The sequence below is a fragment of the Bos taurus genome, chromosome 21 (assembly GCF_002263795.3).
Source record: "Bos taurus isolate L1 Dominette 01449 registration number 42190680 breed Hereford chromosome 21, ARS-UCD2.0, whole genome shotgun sequence".
NCBI classification, from domain to species: domain Eukaryota; kingdom Metazoa; phylum Chordata; class Mammalia; order Artiodactyla; family Bovidae; genus Bos; species Bos taurus.
In genome coordinates, this window is record NC_037348.1 from 28,052,280 (window position 1) to 28,073,175 (window position 20,896).

At 46.5% G+C, this 20,896-nt stretch overlaps 1 protein-coding gene across 12 annotated transcripts in view; it reads left to right on the forward strand.

The window, feature by feature from the left end:
- APBA2 (amyloid beta precursor protein binding family A member 2) overlaps positions 1-20,896 on the forward strand; it is a 138,740-nt gene that overhangs the window by 95,847 nt on the left and 21,997 nt on the right. For all 12 annotated transcript variants that reach the window (NM_001435111.1, XM_059879044.1, XM_005221941.5 and 9 more), the window contains 2 exons: positions 11,228-11,308; positions 12,723-12,759. In NM_001435111.1, the coding sequence (NP_001422040.1) occupies positions 11,228-11,308; positions 12,723-12,759 (118 nt within the window). The remainder of the gene's footprint in view (positions 1-11,227; positions 11,309-12,722; positions 12,760-20,896) is intronic.

Consider the following 20,896-nt stretch of genomic DNA (forward strand, 5'->3'; position numbering starts at 1 on the left):
TTTAATCTACAACCCCCTTTCTAAATGCCAGGAAAAAAATCAAACAGGGAATTAAGCCAAAGGATTCTAAGTCACCTAAAATATGGGCTGCTTGGCACAAATTCAGAGATCTCAGCTTGGTCATTATTTTCAGTATTTGTGGGAAGATTGATTTCTCTTCTGAGCCACAGTTACAGTTACCTAAGAAAGACTTTTACATACAATACAATGGAATATTATTCATCCCTAAAAAGAAAGGAGATGCTACAACAGGGATGAACCTTGAGGCCACTGTGCTGAGTGAAAATAAGCTCACAAAAAGTCAAATCCTATATGATTCCACACAAGTGAGGTACCTGGACTAATTAAACCCACAGAGATGGAGGCAGACTGGGAGTTGGTGGGATTTGAGGGGATGGGGTTAGTGTTTAATGGAGACAGAGCTTCCATTGGGGATGATGAAAAGTTCTGGGGCTGGATGGTGGTGATGATTGTACATCGGTGTGCATGCACCTAATGCCACTTAATTGTCCACCTAAAATTGGTTAAAATGATACATTTTATTTTAGGTATATCTAACAAGAAAAGGGCTCTTGTCCCATTCACCAGCCCGAGCCAACTAAAATCATCTGAAACCAAGTTGAGCCAATCTGAGCCCCTGTAACCCATATCATGCAAACAAAACATTCTTTGTCTATCCGAAGGACTGGTGGAACCACAGGAGAGATAGCTGACCATACTCATGTGGGCCTGTGGACACTGGGTGGATCTGCACATCTCTGGAAGGTTTTAGGATATTCAGGATTAAGATGAGCCATGAGTAGACAACCACATCCTGAGTGAGGAGGGGGCACCTTCCCTCTCTCCTTCTGGGGTCTTGTCCAGTAACAGACGTGATCCCACCTTGGCAGGGGTGGAAGGGCAGAGGAGGGGTGGACCGCAGATTATTATTCCTGCTGGGCTTTCACATAGATCATTCAGACCACTGGGTTACATGAAATGATTGAGGTCATATCTTGTTAGTATCATTAAAAGAAAAATATGTTATCAAATGTACTATGAAAACACTCTCTCCTCATCCTCAACTTTAAGAAAACCAGATGTTCTGTACAGCACATTCATAACAGTAGATTTAATAGAAGTTTACTAGATCATTGGGATCTCCTGGTTAAACTTGCTTTTCAAATTAGGAGTTATATGATTTAGTATTGGTAGCTGTAGGCAGTTCCATTGAGTTGTTTATTATTTAGGACTAGTAGTATTATTTGGAGAAGAAAATGGCAACTCACTCCAGTATTTCTTGTCTGGAAAATTCCGTGGACAGAGGAGCCTGGTGGGCTAAAACCATGGGGTTGCAAAGAGTTGGACATGACTGAACACACACATGCCAATAGTATTATTTAGGATTTATTTATTTATTTATTTTTGGCTGTGCGAGGTCTTCACTGCTGCTCAGGCTTTTCTGTAGTTGTGGTGAGTGGGGGCCTACTCTCTAGTTATCATGGGCTTCTCACTGTGGTGGCTTCTCTTGTTGCAGAGCATGGGCTCTAGAGCACAGGCTCAGTAATTGTGGTGCATGGGCTTAGCTGCTCCATGGCCTGCTCCATGGCATGTGGGATCTTCCCGGACCAGGGATCAAACTCACATCTCCTACATTGGTAGGCCACCAGGCAAGTCCAGGACTAAAAGTATTGATTGGAACAGAGAATTCCTTCTTGTGTCCAGAGAACAGAGAGCTGGTTTGGGCAGTTCTAGGCTGGGAATGGCAGTCTCTATGGACAAGCTAAATATGGGAAGTGTCTTGGAGCTGGAATTTGAACATTGACTTAGCATCCTCATCTGGTTTCCTTCTGACCTGGGTGCCTTGGTTTCATGCACTTATCTGATGCCACATTCACTTTCCCAGAATGTGTGAGGGGCTCTATGCTGAAAGGGGAGTGGTTGGGGGAACAGGGAGCGTCTCCGGGCTCACAAGAGCTACTGGCCTGAACTTGCTGTAATACAAAAGATTGCTCTTCACCCTGGAGGGTCATTAAACTGCTGTCATTAAAGTGTCATTAAACTGCTGTCATTAGGCTGTGATTAAACTGCTCACACAGGGCTCCTTACCTTACAGTTACTGGCAGGGGATGGGTGTGTTTGTAGCAAACTTATGAAACCAGTGGGAGAAGCAGCCTGCTGGCCCCCAGGGGTCATGGGCTTTTCACCTTTGAGAATTGAGCTAAATCACATGTGATGCTCCCTGGTCCTATAACTGCCTGGAGTGTTGGGGTGCCTCCTTCCCCAGGAAGGAATCTGGAATCCAACTGTGACATCCAGGGTGGGGGGCAGGTGTTTGGGAAGAAGTGTCTGTGGTCCTGTCACTGTATTTGGGCTGCCCGCCTCCTCCCCTTGGCCCTCGTGTCCCTAGTGAGGGCTAGTCCTGCACCAGCTGGCCCTGACTGCCATGCAGGAATCTAGTGCTGAGTTGAAAGGGGTGTCAAAGGTGGAGTCAGTGTGTTTTTGATCATTTGAGGTCTCTGTTTACTCCTTCTTTCCCTGTTACTTTAAAAGTGTAGCTATAGACACATAACATGAAATTTACTGATTTGACCATTTTAGAGGGTACAATTCAGTGACATCGACTGCAATGTTGTACAACCACCACCACTCAGTTCTAGAACATTTTCCTCAACCCTAAAGGAGACCATGCTTATTATTTTTTAAATATTCATTTGTATTTATTGACTGTACTGAGTCTTAGTTGGGGCATTTGGGATCTAGTTCCCTGACCAGGGATGGAACCCAGGCCCTCTGCATTGGGAGTGAGGAGTCTTAGCCACTGGACCAAGCAGTCAGTCCCCAATTTCCTCTCCCTGTAGACCCTGGTGATGACAAATCTGCTCTCCTTCTGTGTTAGCAGACCCCTGAGATATTGTGGTTTGATGCCAGACCACTGCAGTTAAGTGAATATCTCAATAAAGTGAGTCACACACATATTTTGATGTCTCAGTGCATCCAAAAGTTATATTCACACTATACTGTCATCTGTTAGGTGTGCAATAGTGTTTAAAAAACCATGTGTACCTTAATTTAAGAGTACTTTAGTATTTAACTGGTGGTCCAGTGGATAAGAATCCTCATGTGAATGCAGGCTTGATCCCTGGTCCAGGAAGGTCCCACATGTCTCGGGGCAACTAAGCCTGTGTACCACAACTACTGAGATGGCACTCTAGAGCCCCTGCTCTGAAACAGGAGAAACTACTGCAGTGAGAAGCCTGAATACTTCAACTAGAGAGCAGCCCCCGCTTGCTGCACCTAGAGACAGACCCACATAGCAACGAAGACCAAGCATAGCCAAAATTAATAAATAAATAAAATTTTAAAATTATTATAAGGGAATACTTTATTGCTAAAAAATACTAAGCATCATCTGAGCCTTCTGGGGTTGTCATCTTTTTTGCAGGCAGAAGGCCTGGCCTCAGTGTGGATGGCTGGTGACTGATTGGCCTGGTGGTTGCTGAAGACTGGGGTGGCCATGGCAATTTCTTAAAATAAGATGACAGTGAAATTTACCTCAACTGATGGACTCTTCCTTTCACAAACAATTTCTCTGTATCATGCAATGCAGTTTGAGAGCATTTTTACCCACAGTAGAATTTCTTTCAAAATTGGAGTCAATCCAATCCAATTTTGGAACTCTGCCACTGCTTCATCAACTAAGTTTATGTAATATTCTAAATCCTTTGTTGTCACTTCAACAATCTTCACAGCATCTTCACTAGGATTAGATTCCTTCCCAAGAAACCACTTTCTTTGTTTATCCATAAGAAGCAAATTCCTCATGCATTTAAATTGTATCATGAGATTGTGGTAATTCAATAACATCTTCAGGCTCCACTTCTAATTCTAGTTCTCTTACTGTTGCCACCACATCTGTAGTTACTTCTTCCACTCAGGTCTGAATCCTTCAAAGTTATTCATGAGGGTCGGAATCAACTTCTAAATTCCTGTTGTTGTTGATGTTCTGACCTCTTCCTGTGAATCATGAATGTTCTTGATGGCATCTAGAATGGTGAATCCTTTACAGAATGTTTCAATCTACTTTGCCCAGATCAATCAGAGGAATCACTATGGCAGCCTCACAAAGTATATTTTTGAAATAGTAATGAGGATGGAGACACAGAGGCCAGTTTAGGAAAACATGGTTCTACTCAGAAAGTCTTGTCCCCAGGGTACCCTCCACCCCTTCCTGAGGGGCCCTGTGAACAGAGAGTGAACGATGGAATGAGGCGCCAGAGGGGCCCAGTGTTGGTGGTGGAGGAAGTTTTATCAGACAAGTCACAGAGAGTAAGGCCAGGCCCCCAGTGGCTTCCCCAGTGGATCTCGTCATGATTCTCTTAAGCCAGAGTTTTGGCTTCCTTGGTGGCTCAGATGGTAAAGAATCTGTCTGCAATGTGGGAGATGGGGGTTCGATCCCTGGGTCAGGAAGATCCCCTGGAGGAGGGCATGGCAACCCACTCCAGTATTCTTGCCTGGAGAATCCCATGGACACAGGAGCGTGGCAGGCTGCAGTCCATGGGGTGGCACAGAGTTGGACATGACTGAAGCGACTAAGCAGTAGCAGTGGTGGCTTTGAGAAGATGTTATCGTCCCTGGAGGGATAAGTGAGATAAGAATGAAGACTTTATGCAAGTGCTTCTCCTCCTCCAGGTGAAGACCATGGAGTGGCCTGAATGCTGAGAGGAACAGAACCAGATTGTTATTTTTCTGAGCCACCATTTGTCAGGGGATGGATCGAAGGGCCTCTGAGAGAAGATGAGGAGGGCACTGATGAGACTGTCAGTGATCAGACCATCATCAGCCCTGTGGGTGATGCCCCCAGCTTGGCCCCACGGGAGCATCTGCAGTGTCGCTGTCCCAGCCGCACCCACCCCTGCCCCCCACTTCCCTGAGCAGGACGGAGGAGGGCACGTCTTGGATGGAATGACTGATGAGTCAGTTGACCGATGCCTTTGAAAACAAGAAAGGATTCCTAGAGAAGGCTCTCCCTTCGCTGAGTGCAGCACTGGGGTTTCTCTGACACTGAGTCCTGTCTGGGGAGAGATGGGACAGTCCAGTGGGAAGCAGTGGCTTCCTTGGCTTTGTGTCGATGCTGTCTGTCCCTGACTGAGCTCCCCTCCATGTCTCTCATCCCCGTGTCATCCAGGACCACGTTTGGAAACACTTGGCTTTTGTTCCAGATGACTCGAGAGTGAGTGGGTATGTGCTTGTTTGCCATTATTCCATCCGAAGCCACATGGATTATTTTACCATATTTTCAGTTTAATCCAGCAGGCACAATCAGAATTGACACGTTTAAAAAGCTCCAGCTTTAGTTTCACCAACTGGAGCCAGGATGTTTTTTGTCTGCATGAGTGTGTGCTCAGTCATGTCCAACTCTTTGCAACCCTGTAGACTGTAGCCCACCAGGCTCCTCTGTCCATGGGGTTGTCCAGGCAAGAATACTGGATTGGGTTGCAGTTTCCTTCTCCAGGGGATTTTCCTCACCTAGGGATAGAACTCTCATCTCTTATGTCTGCTGCACTGGCAGGCAGATTCTTTACCACTGAGCCACCCGGGAAGCCTGGGTGTATTTATTCATTTATTCAAATGAGTGGATTCTTCTTACAGGCAAGTCGTCTCTGCCCTGAACAGCTGGCCCTGGTGCCGGCTTTTTGTGCCCAGCCTGTGCCACCAGATAGTGTTCTGCTCTCAGGGCTCCATGAAATACAGGTTTGGGGGTTCCTGGTGTGTTTGCATGTTTCAGTTCACCTGCCCCTCCTCACCAGCGATGGCGGTAGGGGTTCCAGTGGGTGGCACCAAGAATGCCCACTGGAGTTACTTAATGAGGGATATGGCCCAGCTGTCCATATTGGCTGTGAAAGTCAGAGATAACCCTGGCTGTCATTTTATTTTGAGGTGCACCTGGCTGCTCTGCCATGGGGAGGGCACAAAGAGTTGAATAGCATCTTCCTCTAAGATTCCAGGACCCCACGTCCACGTGGGCCTCTGACCATGCTCATTTCGGACGCTGTGTCACCTGTTGCTAAGCCCCCAACCCCTGCCATGAGATGATGACGGGAGCACCAGATGGGTTTTCCCAAGGAGAAACAGCAGAAGTCACCCCCTGCCTCTCTGGAAACAACTCTGGCTGTTTTTCATGAGATGTGGTTGCCATGGTGATGAGAGGTCCAAGGGAGTTAAAGGAAATGTTGCTCTAGAGGGAAGGGTCCAGGCTGCTTTGGGGAGAAGCTGCCCTTAGACATGGGCCTGAGACCTTGTGTCGCCTGTGGTCACTGCGTGCTGTGGCCCCATGCTGAGGTGTTGGGGTTGGGGTGGGATGGTGTGAGGCACTGACGTCCAGCCAGCCTGGGTTCCCTGGCCAAGCCCAAAGTGCGTCCCCCAGAATGGAGACCTCTTCCATTTCTCAGAGGCACCCAACACAAGGCGGGTAGCAGTCCTGGAGGTACTGTTTCCCCACCATGTATCTGGCACCTCGATGAGAGTCTATTACCCCACATGATGGTCCTTCTCCTGCCAGAAAAATTAGGTTCTAGACCAAACTGTAACATTCGTGGAAGGAGTGTTATCTTTTAGTCCTTTCAGGCTGCTAAATCAGAGTATCATAAACCAGGGGACTTAGAAACAACATGCGTTTATTACTCTCAGATTTGGAGGCTGAGGCTGTAAGTCCAAAATGAAGATGCAGGCAGGCTAGGTGTCTGGTGAGAACCCACTTTCCTAAACAGCCGTCTTTCTTTAAAATAATTAAAAAAAAAAAGAGTTATTCATAAATAAATGTAAGTATAATGTATGTGTATGTTCATAGTATAAATTTATTTGTAAATAAAACTTATTACTGTCTTGTCAGTATTAGGAGAAGGCAATGGCAACCCACTCCAGTATTCTTGCCTAGAGAATCCCTTGGACAGAGGAGCCTACTGGGCTGCTGTCCATGGGGTCGCACAGAGTTGGACACGACTGAAGTGACTCAGCGTGCGTGCATGCACTGTCTTGTCACGATATTGCTACTGCTTGATACTTTATTTATTTTTGGCTGCGCTGGGTCTTTGTTGCTGCGTGGGGGCTTTTCTCTAGTTGTGGTGAGCAGAGGCTACTCTGTAACTGCAGTGTGTGGGCTTCTCATTGTAGTGACTTCTCTTGTGGAGCACGGGCCCTGGAGCACAGGCTCAGTAGCTGTGGTGCATGGGCCTTAGTTACTCCATGCCATGTGGGATCTTTCCAGACCAGGAATTGAACTCATGTCCTCTGCATTGGTAGGCAGATTCTTTACTGCCAAGCCATCAGGGAAGTGATGCTTGCTAATTTATTTCAGGAAAGTTCTGGAACTTGACTTGTGATGCTGGCTTACCAGAGTGTGCTTTGGGGTTTGGACAGCAGTTTCAGTTCTTGGATCTGGGGAGATTTTCTGGAGTAAGGGCTTCCAAAGGTAGTGCTAGTGGTAAAGAACCCACCTGCCCCCTGGGTCGGAAAGATCCCCTGGAGGAGGAAATGGCAGCCCACTCCAATGTTCTTGCCTGGAGAATCCCATGGACAGAGAAGCCTGGTGGGCTACAGTCCATGGGGTCACAAAGAGTCAGACACGACTGAAGCGACTTAGCACACATGTAAACACAGGGTGTTAAGTAGAGAAAATATACCTCAACTTTAAATTTTGTTCATTGAACTAAGTGGGATTTTGGATGGGTGTCTTCTTTAAGAGAAGACTTATGACGTGTCTTTGGGGCACTTTTTCCCCTCTAACAGTAGATTATTTTGCTCTAACTAAAGAATTTGGATTTTAGAATTTGCATTGAACTAAGAATTAAAGTTTTTTTAGAAACATAATTTTAACCTTTGGACACTTGCTGGGAATATAAAATGGTTTAGCTACTGTGGAAAACAATATGGTAGTTCCTCCAAAGATTAGAAGTAAAATCGCTGTATGATCCTGTAGTCCTACTGCTGATACCTAATCTGTCACATCTAATGCTCAGGCTCAGTGGTGTCTGACTCTTTGCAGCCCCACGTACTGTAGCCTGCCAGGCTCCTCTGTCCATGGGATTCTCCAGGCAAGAAAACTGGAGTGGGTTGCCACTTCCTTCTCCAGGGGGGGTCTTCCCAACCCAGGGGTTGAACCTGTGTCTCTGCATCTCCTACATTTCCTGCATAGACAGGCAGAGTCTTTACCACTAGCACCACCTGGGAAGCCCCTCTGGGTGTGTGTGTGTGTGTGTATATATATATATATATACATACGTATATTTACATATATGTATATATGTATGTTTATATCTTTCCTTTTCTCCTTTGCTTTTCGCTTCTCTTCTTTTCACAGCTATTTGTAAGGCCTCCCCAGACAGCCATTTTGCTTTTTTGCATTTCTTTTCCATGGGGATGGTCTTGATCCCTGTCTCCTGTACAATGTCACGAACCTCATTCCATAGTTCATCAGGCACTCTATCTATCAGATCTAGGCCCTTAAATCTATTTCTCACTTCCAGTGTATAATCATAAGGGATTTGATTTAGGTCATACCTGAATGGTCTAGTGGTTTTCCCTACTTTCTTCAATTTAAGTCTGAATTTGGCAATAAGGAGTTCATGATCTGAGCCACAGTCAGCTCCTGGTCTTGTTTTGGCTGACTGTATAGAGCTTCTCCATCATTGGCTGCAAAGAATATAATCAGTCTGATTTTGGTGTTGACCATCTGGTGATGTCCATGTGTAGAGTCTTCTCTTATGTGGTTGGAAGAGGGTGTTTGTTATGACCAGTGCATTTTCTTGGCAAAACTCTATTAGCCTTTGCCCTGCTTCATTCTGTATTCCAAGGCCAAATTTGCCTGTTACTCCAGGTGTTTCTTGACTTCCTACTTTTGCATTCCAGTCCCCTATAATGAAAAGGACATCTTTTTTGGGTATTAGTTCTAAAAGGTCTTGTAGGTCTTCATAGAACCATTCAACTTCAGCTTCTTCAGTGTTACTGGTTGGGGCATAGACTTGGATTACTGTGATATTGAATGGTTTGCCTTGGAAACGAACAGAGATCATTCTGTCATTTTTGAGATTGCATCCAAGTACTGCATTACGAACTCTTTTGTTGACCATGATGGCTACTCCATTTCTTCTGAGGGATTCCTGCCCACAGTAGTAGATATAATGGTCATCTGAGTTAAATTCACCCATTCCAGTCCATTTTAGTTCGCTGATTCCTAGAATGTCGACATTCACTCTTGCCATCTTTTGTTTGACCACTTCCAGTTTGCCTTGATTCATGGACCTGACATTCCAGGTTCCTATGCAATATTGCTCTTTACAGCATCGGACCTTGCTTCTATCACCAGTCACATCCACAGCTGGGTATTGTTTTTGCTTTGGCTCCATCCCTTCATTCTTTCTGGAGTTATTTCTCCACTGATCTCCAGTAGCATATTGGGCCCCTACTGACCTGGGGAGTTCCTCTTTCAGTATCCTATCATTTTGCCTTTTCATACTGTTCATGGGGTTCTCAAGGCAAGATACTGAAGTGATTTGCCATTCCCTTCTCCAGTGGACCACATTCTGTCAAATCTGTCCACCATGACCCACCCGTCTTGCGTTGCCCCATGGGCATGGCTTAGTTTCATTGAGTTAGACAAGGCTGTGGTCCTAGTGTGATTAGATTGACTAGTGTTCTGTGAGCATGGTTTCAGTGTGTCTGCCCTCTGATGCCCTCTTGCAACACCTACCGTCTTACTTGGGTTTCTCTTACCTTGGGCATGGGGTATCTCTTCACGGCTGCTCCAGCAAAGCGCTGCCATTGCTCTTTACCTTGGACGAGGGGTATCTCCTCACCACCGCCCTTCCTGACCTTCCACGTGGGATAGCTCCTCTAGGCCCTCCTGCGCCTGCGCAGCCACGGCTGCTTGGACGTGGGGTTGTCCTCCCGGCCACCGCCCCTGGCCTCGGTTGTGCGGTTGCTCCTCCCCGCCGCCGCCCTTGGCCTTGGGCTTAGGGGCGTGGGGTAGCTCCCCCAAGAAGAGATAAGAAAGCCTTCCTAGGTGATCAATGCAAAGAAATAGAGGAAAACAACAGAATGGGAAAGACTAGGGATCTCCTCAAGAAAATTAGAGATACCAAAGGAACATTTCATGCAAAGATGAGCTCAATAAAGGACAGAAATGGTATGGACCTAACAGAAGCAGAAGATATTAAGAAGAGGTGGCAAGAATACACAGAAGAACTGTACAAAAAAGATCTTCACGACCCAGATAATCATGATGGTGTGATCACTGACCTAGAGCCAGACATCCTGGAATGTGAAGTCAAGTGGGCCTTAGAAAGCATCACTACAAACAAAGCTAGTGGAGGCGATGGAATTCCAGTTGAGCTATTCCAAATCCTGAAAGATGATACTGTGAAAGTGCTGCACTCAATATGCCAGCAAATTTGGAAAACTCAGCAGTGGCCACAGGACTGGAAAAGGTCAGTTTTCATTCCAATCCCAAAGAAAGGCAATGCCAAAGAATGCTCAAACTACCGCACAATTGCACTCATCTCACACGCTAGTAAAGTAATGCTCAAAATTCTCCAAGCCAGGCTTCAGCAATATGTGAACCATGAACTTCCTGATGTTCAAGCTGGTTTTAGAAAAGGCAGAGGAACCAGAGATCAAATTGCCAACATCCGCTGGATCATAGAAAAAGCAAGAGGGTTTCAGAAAAACATCTATTTCTGCTTTATTGACTATGCCAAAGCCTTTGACTGTGTGGATCACAATAAACTGTGGAAACTTCTGAAAGAGATGGGAATCCCAGACCACCTGACCTCCCTCTTGAGAAATCTGTATGCAGATCAGGAAGCATCAGTTAGAACTGGACATGGAACAACAGACTGGTTCCAAATAGGAAAAGGAGTTCATCAAGGCTGTATATTGTCACCCTGTTTATGCACTTTGCCACAATTGAAAAGAATAATAAACAATAAAATTAGAAACCATGATTCACATAACTTTTGAGATGTATGAAAGTCTACATGTTATTGACAGAGAAGTTAAATTATATCTGTGTGCACCCACACATACCTATGTACACATATATTTTACAAAATTGTATCATGTCTCCAGTTTTGTATCTCGGTCTCTTTAAAAAATTTTTTTTTTTTTTATTTTAAACTATTTTTAAAGTCATTTTTAAACTTTTTCTAACATGTGAAGACCTCATCTGTATCTTTAACTTCCTGGTTTCCAGGTTTGCAATGGTTTGGAGCAGCCAAGAAAGCAACAGCGCTCTGATCTCAATGGACCAGTTGACAATAACAACATCCCAGAGGTGAGAGTTCTGACCGGGGGCCTTGACATGGGAGCTGCCTGCCCTGTCCCCATGGGCTCACCATCCCATGTGGGTGGGACAGGGCTCTGGTCCCACCCATTACCTAGGAGAAGGGGGTCCTGACAAGCAAAGCCAGGTGGCCGTGCAGGAGGAGGAGGCCCCGGGGGAGGAAGGGAAGTCCCTTTTCTATTGACTCAGCCCCCCACCGCCGTGTGCTCCTGTGTTGCTTCTGGTCCACGGGGCTCATTGGTGCTCCCCACTTTGATGGAGGCTCAGTCCGCCCCACTGACCATCACTTTCTAAAGCAGGATGACTCCAGGGTAGTAGCACCGTGGATATCTGGGCCAGATCCTTCTTTGTTGTGGGGGGACGTCCCTGGCACCTCAGGATGTTTAGATGCATCCCTGGCCTCTCCCAACTCGGTGCTGGTAGTAACCCTCCTCCTCAGGTTGTGAGAACCAGAAATGTCTACAGAAATTGCCATAAGCGCCGTTCTAAACCAACTGTGTGGATTTAAAAAACAATCCTGTGTAAACTCCCACTGCCCTGATGGGGAGGTTGTTAGAACGAGGCCTCAAGCAAGTCATTTCCCTTATCTGGAAAGCATGGTTTGGATGAGGTTTTGTAACTTGGATGAAATAACTGTGGTCACTCATGTAGTGGTGTCTGATCTCCTTCATCTTGCTTTTATTTCAAAAAAATTTTATGTATGTATTTATTTATGGCTGCTCTGCCTGGCATGTGGGATCTTAATTCCCTGACCAAAAATCAACGTGCGCCCCCTGCAATGGAAATTGTTATTGTTCAGTCACTAAGTCACGTCCAACTCTTTGTGACCCTATGGACTGCAGCACTCCAGGCTTCCCTGTCCTTTACTATCCCAGAGTTTGCTTAAACTCATGTCCTCTGAGTCACTGATGCCAATGGGGAGTCCTAACCCGGATCTCCAGGGAAGTCCCTCTTTCATCTTGCTTTTAAAGATGTCCCTGTGGGGAATTCCCTTCAGTGGTAAAGACCCTGACCTTCCACTGCAGAGGGCACAAATTTGATCCCTAATCAGGGAACTAAGATCCCACATGCTGTGTGATGTGGCCAAGAGATAAACAAGTGTCTGGGAATTCTCATGCCACCAGTTGGAGAACCACTAGTGTTTTCCTTCTAGCAGTGATGTGCTAGCCTGGGGGTCCCTAGGTCTCAGCTGATGGCCTTTTGTACCCCAGGGTTTCCCATGAGAATTGTTAACAGGCACCCCACTCAAACATAGAGCCCGAAAGACACTGCTTTGCTATAAGGAGCTGATTTCTTGGAGAGACTGGTCACTCATGGGCTCAAACTTGTCACATTGTGGTGTCAGCTTAGATTTTATGGGCCAACTGCGTACAACTCTTGTGTGTGTTTTCATATTTCCTAACAGACAAAGAAGGTGGCATCTTTTCCCAGTTTTGTGGCTGGTAAGTGACTGAATTTTCTTTCTGAGGGGGCGGTTGCATTTTTATGTCAATACAAATGGGACTTTGACTTCTGGTTTTCTCCTACAAAAATTGTGCATAAAGCACCCCTTCCAGGGGAGCAGTTCTGTAATAAGGCAAGGTGCGAGGGCCCACGTCATCTGTGGGCGATCCAGTTGATTAGGAAATAGTAGAACATCTCAGGCTTCCCAGGTGGCGCTAGTGGTAGAGAACCCACCTGTCAATGCAGGAAATGTAAGAGACATGGGTTCAATCCCTGGGTTGGGAAGATCCTCTGATGGAGGGCATGGCAACCTGCTCCAGTGTTCTTCCCTAGAACATCTCGCGGACAGAAGAGCCTGGTGGGCTAGGGTCTATGGGGTCGCAAAGAGTCAGACATGACTGAGCAACTTAGCACTCACACACATAGAACATCCCACTTAATTACACCTTCAGTAATGGCCTCACACATGACACTGATGATTAAATTAATAGATTGAAATGTGTCTTTAAAAGCAGCTAATTGTGATCTAACACTTCTGATTAGGGTGGATATAATTGCATCCAAATTCAGGCTGGTGTTTTTTTTTTTTTTCTTAAAGACTCTTCATTTCCTTCTCCTCTCCTGTCTCTTTTGAGGAGGTTACGATTGCATTTTAATATTCAATGAAAACCCCTAGCTGATCTGTTCTGTGTCAGTTTTGATGTGGGGAACATACCTGCTTGGCTCTTGTCTGAGGGCATCAGGGAACCCCTGGCAACACCTTTAGAATACCCTCTGACCATCCACATGAAGAACCTCTTAAAAATAGGATCTTTCTCTTTGCCTGGAGGCCTATTGCTCCTGCTAGAGGGTTACAATCAATGGTGTCAATTTTATTAATTCTTTCAATAAGCTGGTAATTGATTTTTATGAATGTTTATAGGAGCAAGGTTAATTGATCATCAGAAATAAATAACTTAAACCTTTGGTATCCTGGTTTTATTTTTAAGTAAAGAATTAAAAAACCTGGGAAACTGAAGTCCTCAAATTCCTTACCTGAGGGGTCCTCATGGTGGTGATGAAGCCATTTGGGTGTTTTCATACAATACTCTTGCCTGGAAAATCCCATGGATGGAGGAGCCTGATGGGCTACAGTCCATGGGGTCACTAAGAGTCGGACATGACTGAGCAACTTCACTTTCACTTTTCACTTTCATGCATTGGAGAAGGAAATGGCAACCCACTCCAGTGTTCTTGCCTTGAGAATCCCAGGGATGGGGGAGCCTAGTGGGCTGCCGTCTATGGGGTCACACAGAGTCGGACATGACTGAAGTGACTTAGCAGCAGCAGCAGCATACAGTGGGCACTTCAGATCTGAGCCTTAATTTGCTCTTAAAATAAGTAATTGGGGTGAACCTTTCCAGGTAAGACTCCTAAGCCGAAGGCAGCACTCACCTCCTCCCCATTAGCCTATGACAGGGCAGTGCTCCCGAGCCCAGAGCAGGCCTGGGTGGACACGGGGGCCCCGTTGGTCCAGGGTGCTGTTGGCCGAAGGATGGGAGTCAGGAGGGAGCAGAGCATCCTAGACAGGGCTTAGGAAGACCCAAAAGACTTGTCCTTGTTCAGTTCAGTTCAGTTCAGTCGCTCATTTGTGTCTGACTCTTCGAGACCCATGAATCGCAGCATGCTAGGCCTCCCTGTCCATCACCAACTCCCGGAGTTCACTCAGACTCATGTCCATCGAGTCAGTGATGCCATCCAGCCATCTCATCCTCTGTCATCCCCTTCTCCTCCTGCCCCCAATCCCTCCCAGCATCAGAGGGTTTTCCAATGAGTCAACTCTTCACATGAGGTGGCCAAAGTACTGGAGTTTCAGCTTCAGCATCATTCCCTCCAAAGAAATCTCAGGGCTGATCTCCTTCAGAATGGACTGATTGGATCTCCTTGCAGTCCAAGGGACTCTCAAGAGTCTTCTCCAACACCACAGTTCAAAAGCATCAATTCTTCGGCGCTCAGCCTTCTTCACAGTCCAACTCTCACATCCATACATGACCACAGGAAAAACCATAGCCTTGACTAGACGGACCTTTGTTGGCAAAGTAATGTCTCTGCTTTTGAATATGCTATCTAGGTTGGTCATAACTTTCCTTCCAAGGAGTAAGCGTCTTTTAATTTCATGGCTGCAGTCACCATCTGCAGTGATTTTGGAGCCCCCCAAAATAAGGTCTGACACTGTTTCCACTGTTTCCCATCTATTTCCCATGAAGTGATGGGACCAGATGCCATAATCTTCATTTTCTGAATGTTGAGCTTTAAGCCAACTTTTTCACTCCCCTCTTTCACTTTCATCAAGAGGCTTTTGAGTTCCTCTTCACTTTCTGCCATAAGGTGTCATCTGCATATCTGAAGTTATTCATATTTCTCCCGGCAATCTTGATTCCAGCTTGTGTTTCTTCCAGTCCAATGTTTCTCATGATATACTTTGCATATAAGTTAAATAAGCAGGGTGATAATATACCGCCTTGACGTACTCCTTTTCCTATTTGGAGCCAGTCTGTTGTTCCATGTCCAGTTCTAACTGTTGCTTCCTGACCTGCATACAGATTTCTCAAGAGGGAGGTCAGGTGGTCTGGGATTCCCATCTCTTTCAGAAGTTTCCACAGTTTATTGTGATCCACACAGTCAAAGGCTTTGGCATAGTCAATAAAGCAGAAATAGATGTTTTTCTGGAACTCTCTTGCTTTTTCCATGATCCAGTGGATGTTGGCAATTTGATCTCTGGTTCCTCTGCCTTTTCTAAAACCAGCTTGAACATCAGGAAGTTCACGGTTCATGTATTGCTGAAGCCTGGCTTGGAGAATTTTGAGCATTACTTTACTAGCGTGTGAGATGAGTGCAATTGTGTGGTAGTTTGAGCATTCTTTGGCATTGCCTTTCTTTGGGATTGGAATGAAAACTGACCTTTTCCAGTCCTGTGGCCACTGCTGAGTTTTCCAAATTTGCTGGCATATTGAGTGCAGCACTTTCACAGTATCATCTTTCAGGATTTGGAACAGCTCAACTGGAATTCCATCGCCTCCACTAGCTTTGTTTGTAGTGATGCTTTCTAAGGCCCACTTGACTTCACATTCCAGGATGTCTGGCTCTAGGTCAGTGATCACACTATCGTGATTATCTGGGTTGTGAATATCTTTTTTGTACAGTTCTTCTGTGTATTCTTGCCACCTCTTCTTAATATCTTCTGCTTCTGTTAGGTCCATACCATTTCTTTCTTTATTGAGCCCATCTTTGCATGAAATGTCCCCTTGGTATCTCTAATTTTCTTGAAGAGATCTCTAGTCTTTCCCATTCTGTTGTTTTCCTCTATTTCTTTGCATTGATCACCTAGGAAGGCTTTATATCTCTTCTTGCTATTCTTTGGAACTCTGCATTCAGATGCTTATATGTTTCCTTTTTTTCTTTGCTTTTTGCTTCTCTTCTTTTCACAGCTATTTGTAAGGCCTCCCCAGACAGCCATTTCGCTTTTTTGCATTTCTTTTCTATGGGAATGGTCTTGATCCCTGTCTCCTGTACAATGTCACGAACCTCATTCCATAGTTCATCAGGCACTCTGTCTATCAGATCTAGGCCCTTAAATCTATTTCTCACTTCCAGTGTATAATCATAAGGGATTTGATTTAGGTCATACCTGAATGGTCTAGTGGTTTTCCCTACTTTCTTCAATTTAAGTCTGAATTTGGCAATAAGGAGTTCATGATCTGAGCCACAGTCAACTCCTGGTCTTGTTTTTGTTGACTGTATAGAGCTTCTCCATCTTTGGCTGAAAAGAATATAATCAATCTGGTTTCGGTGTTGACCATCTGGTGATGTCCACGTGTAGAGTCTTCTCTTGTGTTGTTGGAAGAGGGTGTTCATTATGACCAGTGTATTTTCTTGGCAAAACTCTATTAGTCTTTGCCCTGCTTCATTCCGTATTCCAAGGCCAAATTTGCCTGTTACTCCAGGTGTTTCTTGACTTCCTACTTTTGCATTCCAGTCCCCTATGATGAAAATGACACCTTTTTTGGGGTGTTAGTTCTAAAAGGTCTTGTAGGTCTTCATAGCACCGTTCAACTTCAGCTTCTTCAGTGTTACTGGTTGGGGCATAGACTTGGATTACTCGAACAGAGATCATTCTGTCATTTTTGAGATTGCATCCAAGTACTGCATTACGAACTCTTTTATTGACCATGGTGGCTACTCCATTTCTTCTGAGGGATTCCTGCCCGCAGTAGTAGATATAATGGTCATCTGAGTTAAATTCACCCATTCCAGTCCATTTTAGTTCGCTGATTCCTAGAATGTCGACGTGCACTCTTGCCATCTCCTGTTTGACCACTTCCAGTTTGCCTTGATTCATGGACCTGACATTCCAGGTTCCTATGCAGTATTGCTCTTTACAGCATCAGACCTTGCTTCTATCACCAGTCACATCCACAGCTGGGTATTGTTTTTGCTTTGGCTCCATCCCTTCATTCTTTCTGGAGTTATTTCTCCACTGATCTCCAGTAGCATATTGGGCCCCTACTGACCTGGGGAGTTCCTCTTTCAGTATCCTATCATTTTGCCTTTTCATACTGTTCATGGGGTTTTCAAGGCAAGAATACTGAAGTGATTTGCCATTCCCTTCTCCAGTGGACCACATTCTGTCAGATCTCTCCACCATGACCTGCCCATCTTGGGTTGCCCCACGGGCATGGCTTAGTTTCATTGAGTTAGACAAGGCTGTGGTCCTAGTGTGATTAGATTGACTAGTTTTCTGTGAGTATGGTTTCAGTGTCTGCCCTCTGATGCCCTCTTGCAACACCTACCGTCTTACTTGGGTTTCTCTTACCTTGGGCATGGGGTATCTCTTCACGGCTGCTCCAGCAAAGGGCAGCCATTGCTCCTTACCTTGGACGAGGGGTATCTCCTCACCACCACCCTTCCCGACCTTCCATGTGGGATAGCTCCTCTAGGCCCTCCTGCGCCTGGGTAGCCACCGCTCTTTGGACGTGGGGTTGGTCCTCCCGGCTGCCGCCCCTGGTCTTGTCCTTGTTAGAAACAGACAAAACCATGTTAAATCTTGTCTCCAGGACTCCATTTGGTCAGTGTGAATGGGGCTTGGACATGTTTTAAAACTGGGGCATTTATTTACTAGTAGAGGTTTGTCAAGCTTTTTCTGAATAGTGCTTGGACCATGCCAAGTGTCATAAGAATGCAAAATTATTTCTACCCTGGAAATCCCTGTGTGCATTCCCCATTTCTATCTGTATGGCCCAGACCCCTCATCCCTCTCTGTGTTGGAAGCCACTGTCAAATTTCTTATGAATCCTGCCAGAAATTTTCTGGGTGTATGTATGTGCTAAGTCAATTCAAATATGACTCTTTGCGACCCCATGAACTATAGCCTTCCAGATTCTTCTGTCCATGGGATTCTCCAGGCAAGAATACTGGAGTGGGTTGCCATGCCCTCCTCCAGAGGATCTTCTCGACCCAGGGATTGAACCCACATCTCTTATGTCTCCTGCGTCGGCAGGCGGGTTCTTTACTACTAGCATCACCGGGGAAGCCCATGTAAGTCTATATATAGAACTTTAAAAAATATTTTTTTGAAGTGTAGCTGATTTTAGACCTTTTCCTTGAATTAGATGTTGCACTGGCCACCTGGATCTGCACTTCCTCCCTCACTTCTTGGTAGATTTCATTTCTTGGCAGAGACAGCAATTGTAGCTCCACCTGCTTATTCAGGTGACAACACAGGATGTCAGTGATGTGGCTGTATGATGGGGTATTAATCAGCACCCCTGGATTGATGGATTGATGGTTATTCAGTTTGGAATTTATGGTTGGCACAGCAATGAGCAGCCTTGTGGGTGTGTCCTGGTGATCAAGTGTGTGTTACTTTAGATAGAGAAGGGCTTCTGGACAGAGAATGCCTGCAGCTTTACTTGGCACTTCCCCAGCACTTTACATGCACTTCTCCAGGACTCCTGAGTTTCTTTTGGGGGCCTCTGGGCTCCTGCCACTAAATTTCCTCAGAAGCCCCGCTACCCTCTCCCAGGGCTCTCTCCTCAGTGGAGTAATAGCAGTTCCATCCATCCAGCCATGTCTATAGCCGGCTTGCCAGCCTTCCTCCTCCAGGCCCCTTCCAGGTCTTGCTGATTGAACCTCCTGGGTGAATCAGTCTGTTGCTGTCCATTTGTCCTATCCCACACCACCATCATCACCACTCCCACCACCACCATCATCATCTTCATTCTACCAGCACCACCATCATCACTATAATCATCACCATCATTATCATCACTTACTTGCTAGGACTCCTGCAGTAACCTCCCAGCTCTTTTCCCTCCTTCCCCTCTGCTGTTTGCCTGTCTGCTGCCTTAGTTACTCTGCAAAGGTTTCCTGACGGATACCCTGTAGTGACAGTCCTGAGTGTGGCCCCAGAGTTCTCATATCTGGCTGGTACTTGCTCTACAACCTCCACTTGTCCTAACCATTGGCCCACCCCTTGCTCCAGCAACCTGCACATCTCTGTGCCACCTCAGGGCCTTTGCACCTGCTCTTGCCTCAACCTGAGGAGCTCTCTCCTCTCCCTCTGTGGCTTGTTGAGGAGAGGGGCTTAGAAATGCTTTGTGCCTGGATCAGTGACAGTGATCTTGGGCAAAATATTTGACTCCATGTAGACTGTCCTTCTTTGTAAAACTAGAACACTGAAGTCTGCTTCACAGGTTTGATGGGGGCTTGATGGAGCAGGGGATCTAGTGTGTTGGGCTGGGGGCTGCACTTGGCAGCTTTTTGTACTCACACCCTCTTTCCCATCTGAGGCTGTGCTCTGGCCTCCCCAGCCACCCCCTCTACGACCTCCGGGGGCAGCAGGCACAGCTGAATGAGATGACTTGGGGCCATGCCCCTGGAAGCCTTGTCCACCCCCTCCCTTTAGGATAATCCCTCCAAGGTAGCATGGCCGGGGGCTCCAAGACATGGCTCTGGGCACCTCCCACCCCTTCCCTGTTCAGAGAAGCCACTGGGGCCTCTGATTCCCCAGTGGGTGTTTCACACGAAGGCTCCCTCCAGCAGGGAGCACACAGGCACCTGTTCTCATATCCAGGCTGAGCAGCAGCATTCTGATACATGCGTGTACGTGTGCATCATGCAAAGGGAGTTAGTAGGAGAAATTCCTTCTGGGGACACAGATTCTGTCTGATCCTGTGTTGTTCTGTCTCCCTCTAGTGGGCTCAGCTGTGTGTTTGTTCAGGGGTTGAACAAAATAAGGACAGTTTATACTCAAACACGCAGGGCCAGCTGCTTCAGCCTTAGAATGAAGCTGGTTAATCCTTGCTCCTGCGTTTGGTGATTGGAGTTGAGAGCTGTGTCTGTGAAGCTGAAATACCCGCCCTCTCCCTACTGGCCACTCCTTGGTGCTTCCTAATGCGTGTGGGGCTCGGTGGGTGTTTGAATGGCGGGCTGATGTGGGAGGTGTGTGTGTGTACTGTTTCCTATTTGAAGAAAGAGCAAGGCAGGAGTGACATGACCCCCCCACCCCTCATGGAGAGGGACTGTCTGCTGGCCTTGTAACAAAGCCCCCAGTCCTTCACTGGCCTTTTCCCGGGGAGCAGGTGGTCCATGGGTGTGGGTGGTGGACCCCGCAGCCTAGAATCGGGTGACTTCACATCAGAAGTCTGTGCACCCTGATGGGCCCCAGATCTGGTGGGCACCCAGATGGGGCCAGCCTTTAGTAAGGCTACTCTGGGGTGTGGAGTGAGACAGAAAAGGTCTGGGAGCTGACCACTCTGGGGAACTGGCAAGTGGAGCATTAAAGACAGAGACTTCAGCTTTATCTCCATCCCCAGGGATGGTGGGCACGGAGTATCACATGATCCCCCCACCTACCCCATACTTGCTGAGGACCAGACCCTGAGCACTGTCTGGGGGTGTTGGGTAAGCATGACCCCAGGGCTCCTGGGACCACCTGGACTTTTCCCTGAGAACAGAGTGACGCCATCTACTGCTCAGCAAGGGTTTCCCTGATAGCTCAGTTGGTAAAGAATCCGCTTGCAATGTGAGAGACCTGGGTTCGATCTCTGGGTTGGGAAGATCCCCCAGAGAAGGGAAAGGCTACACACTCCAGTATTC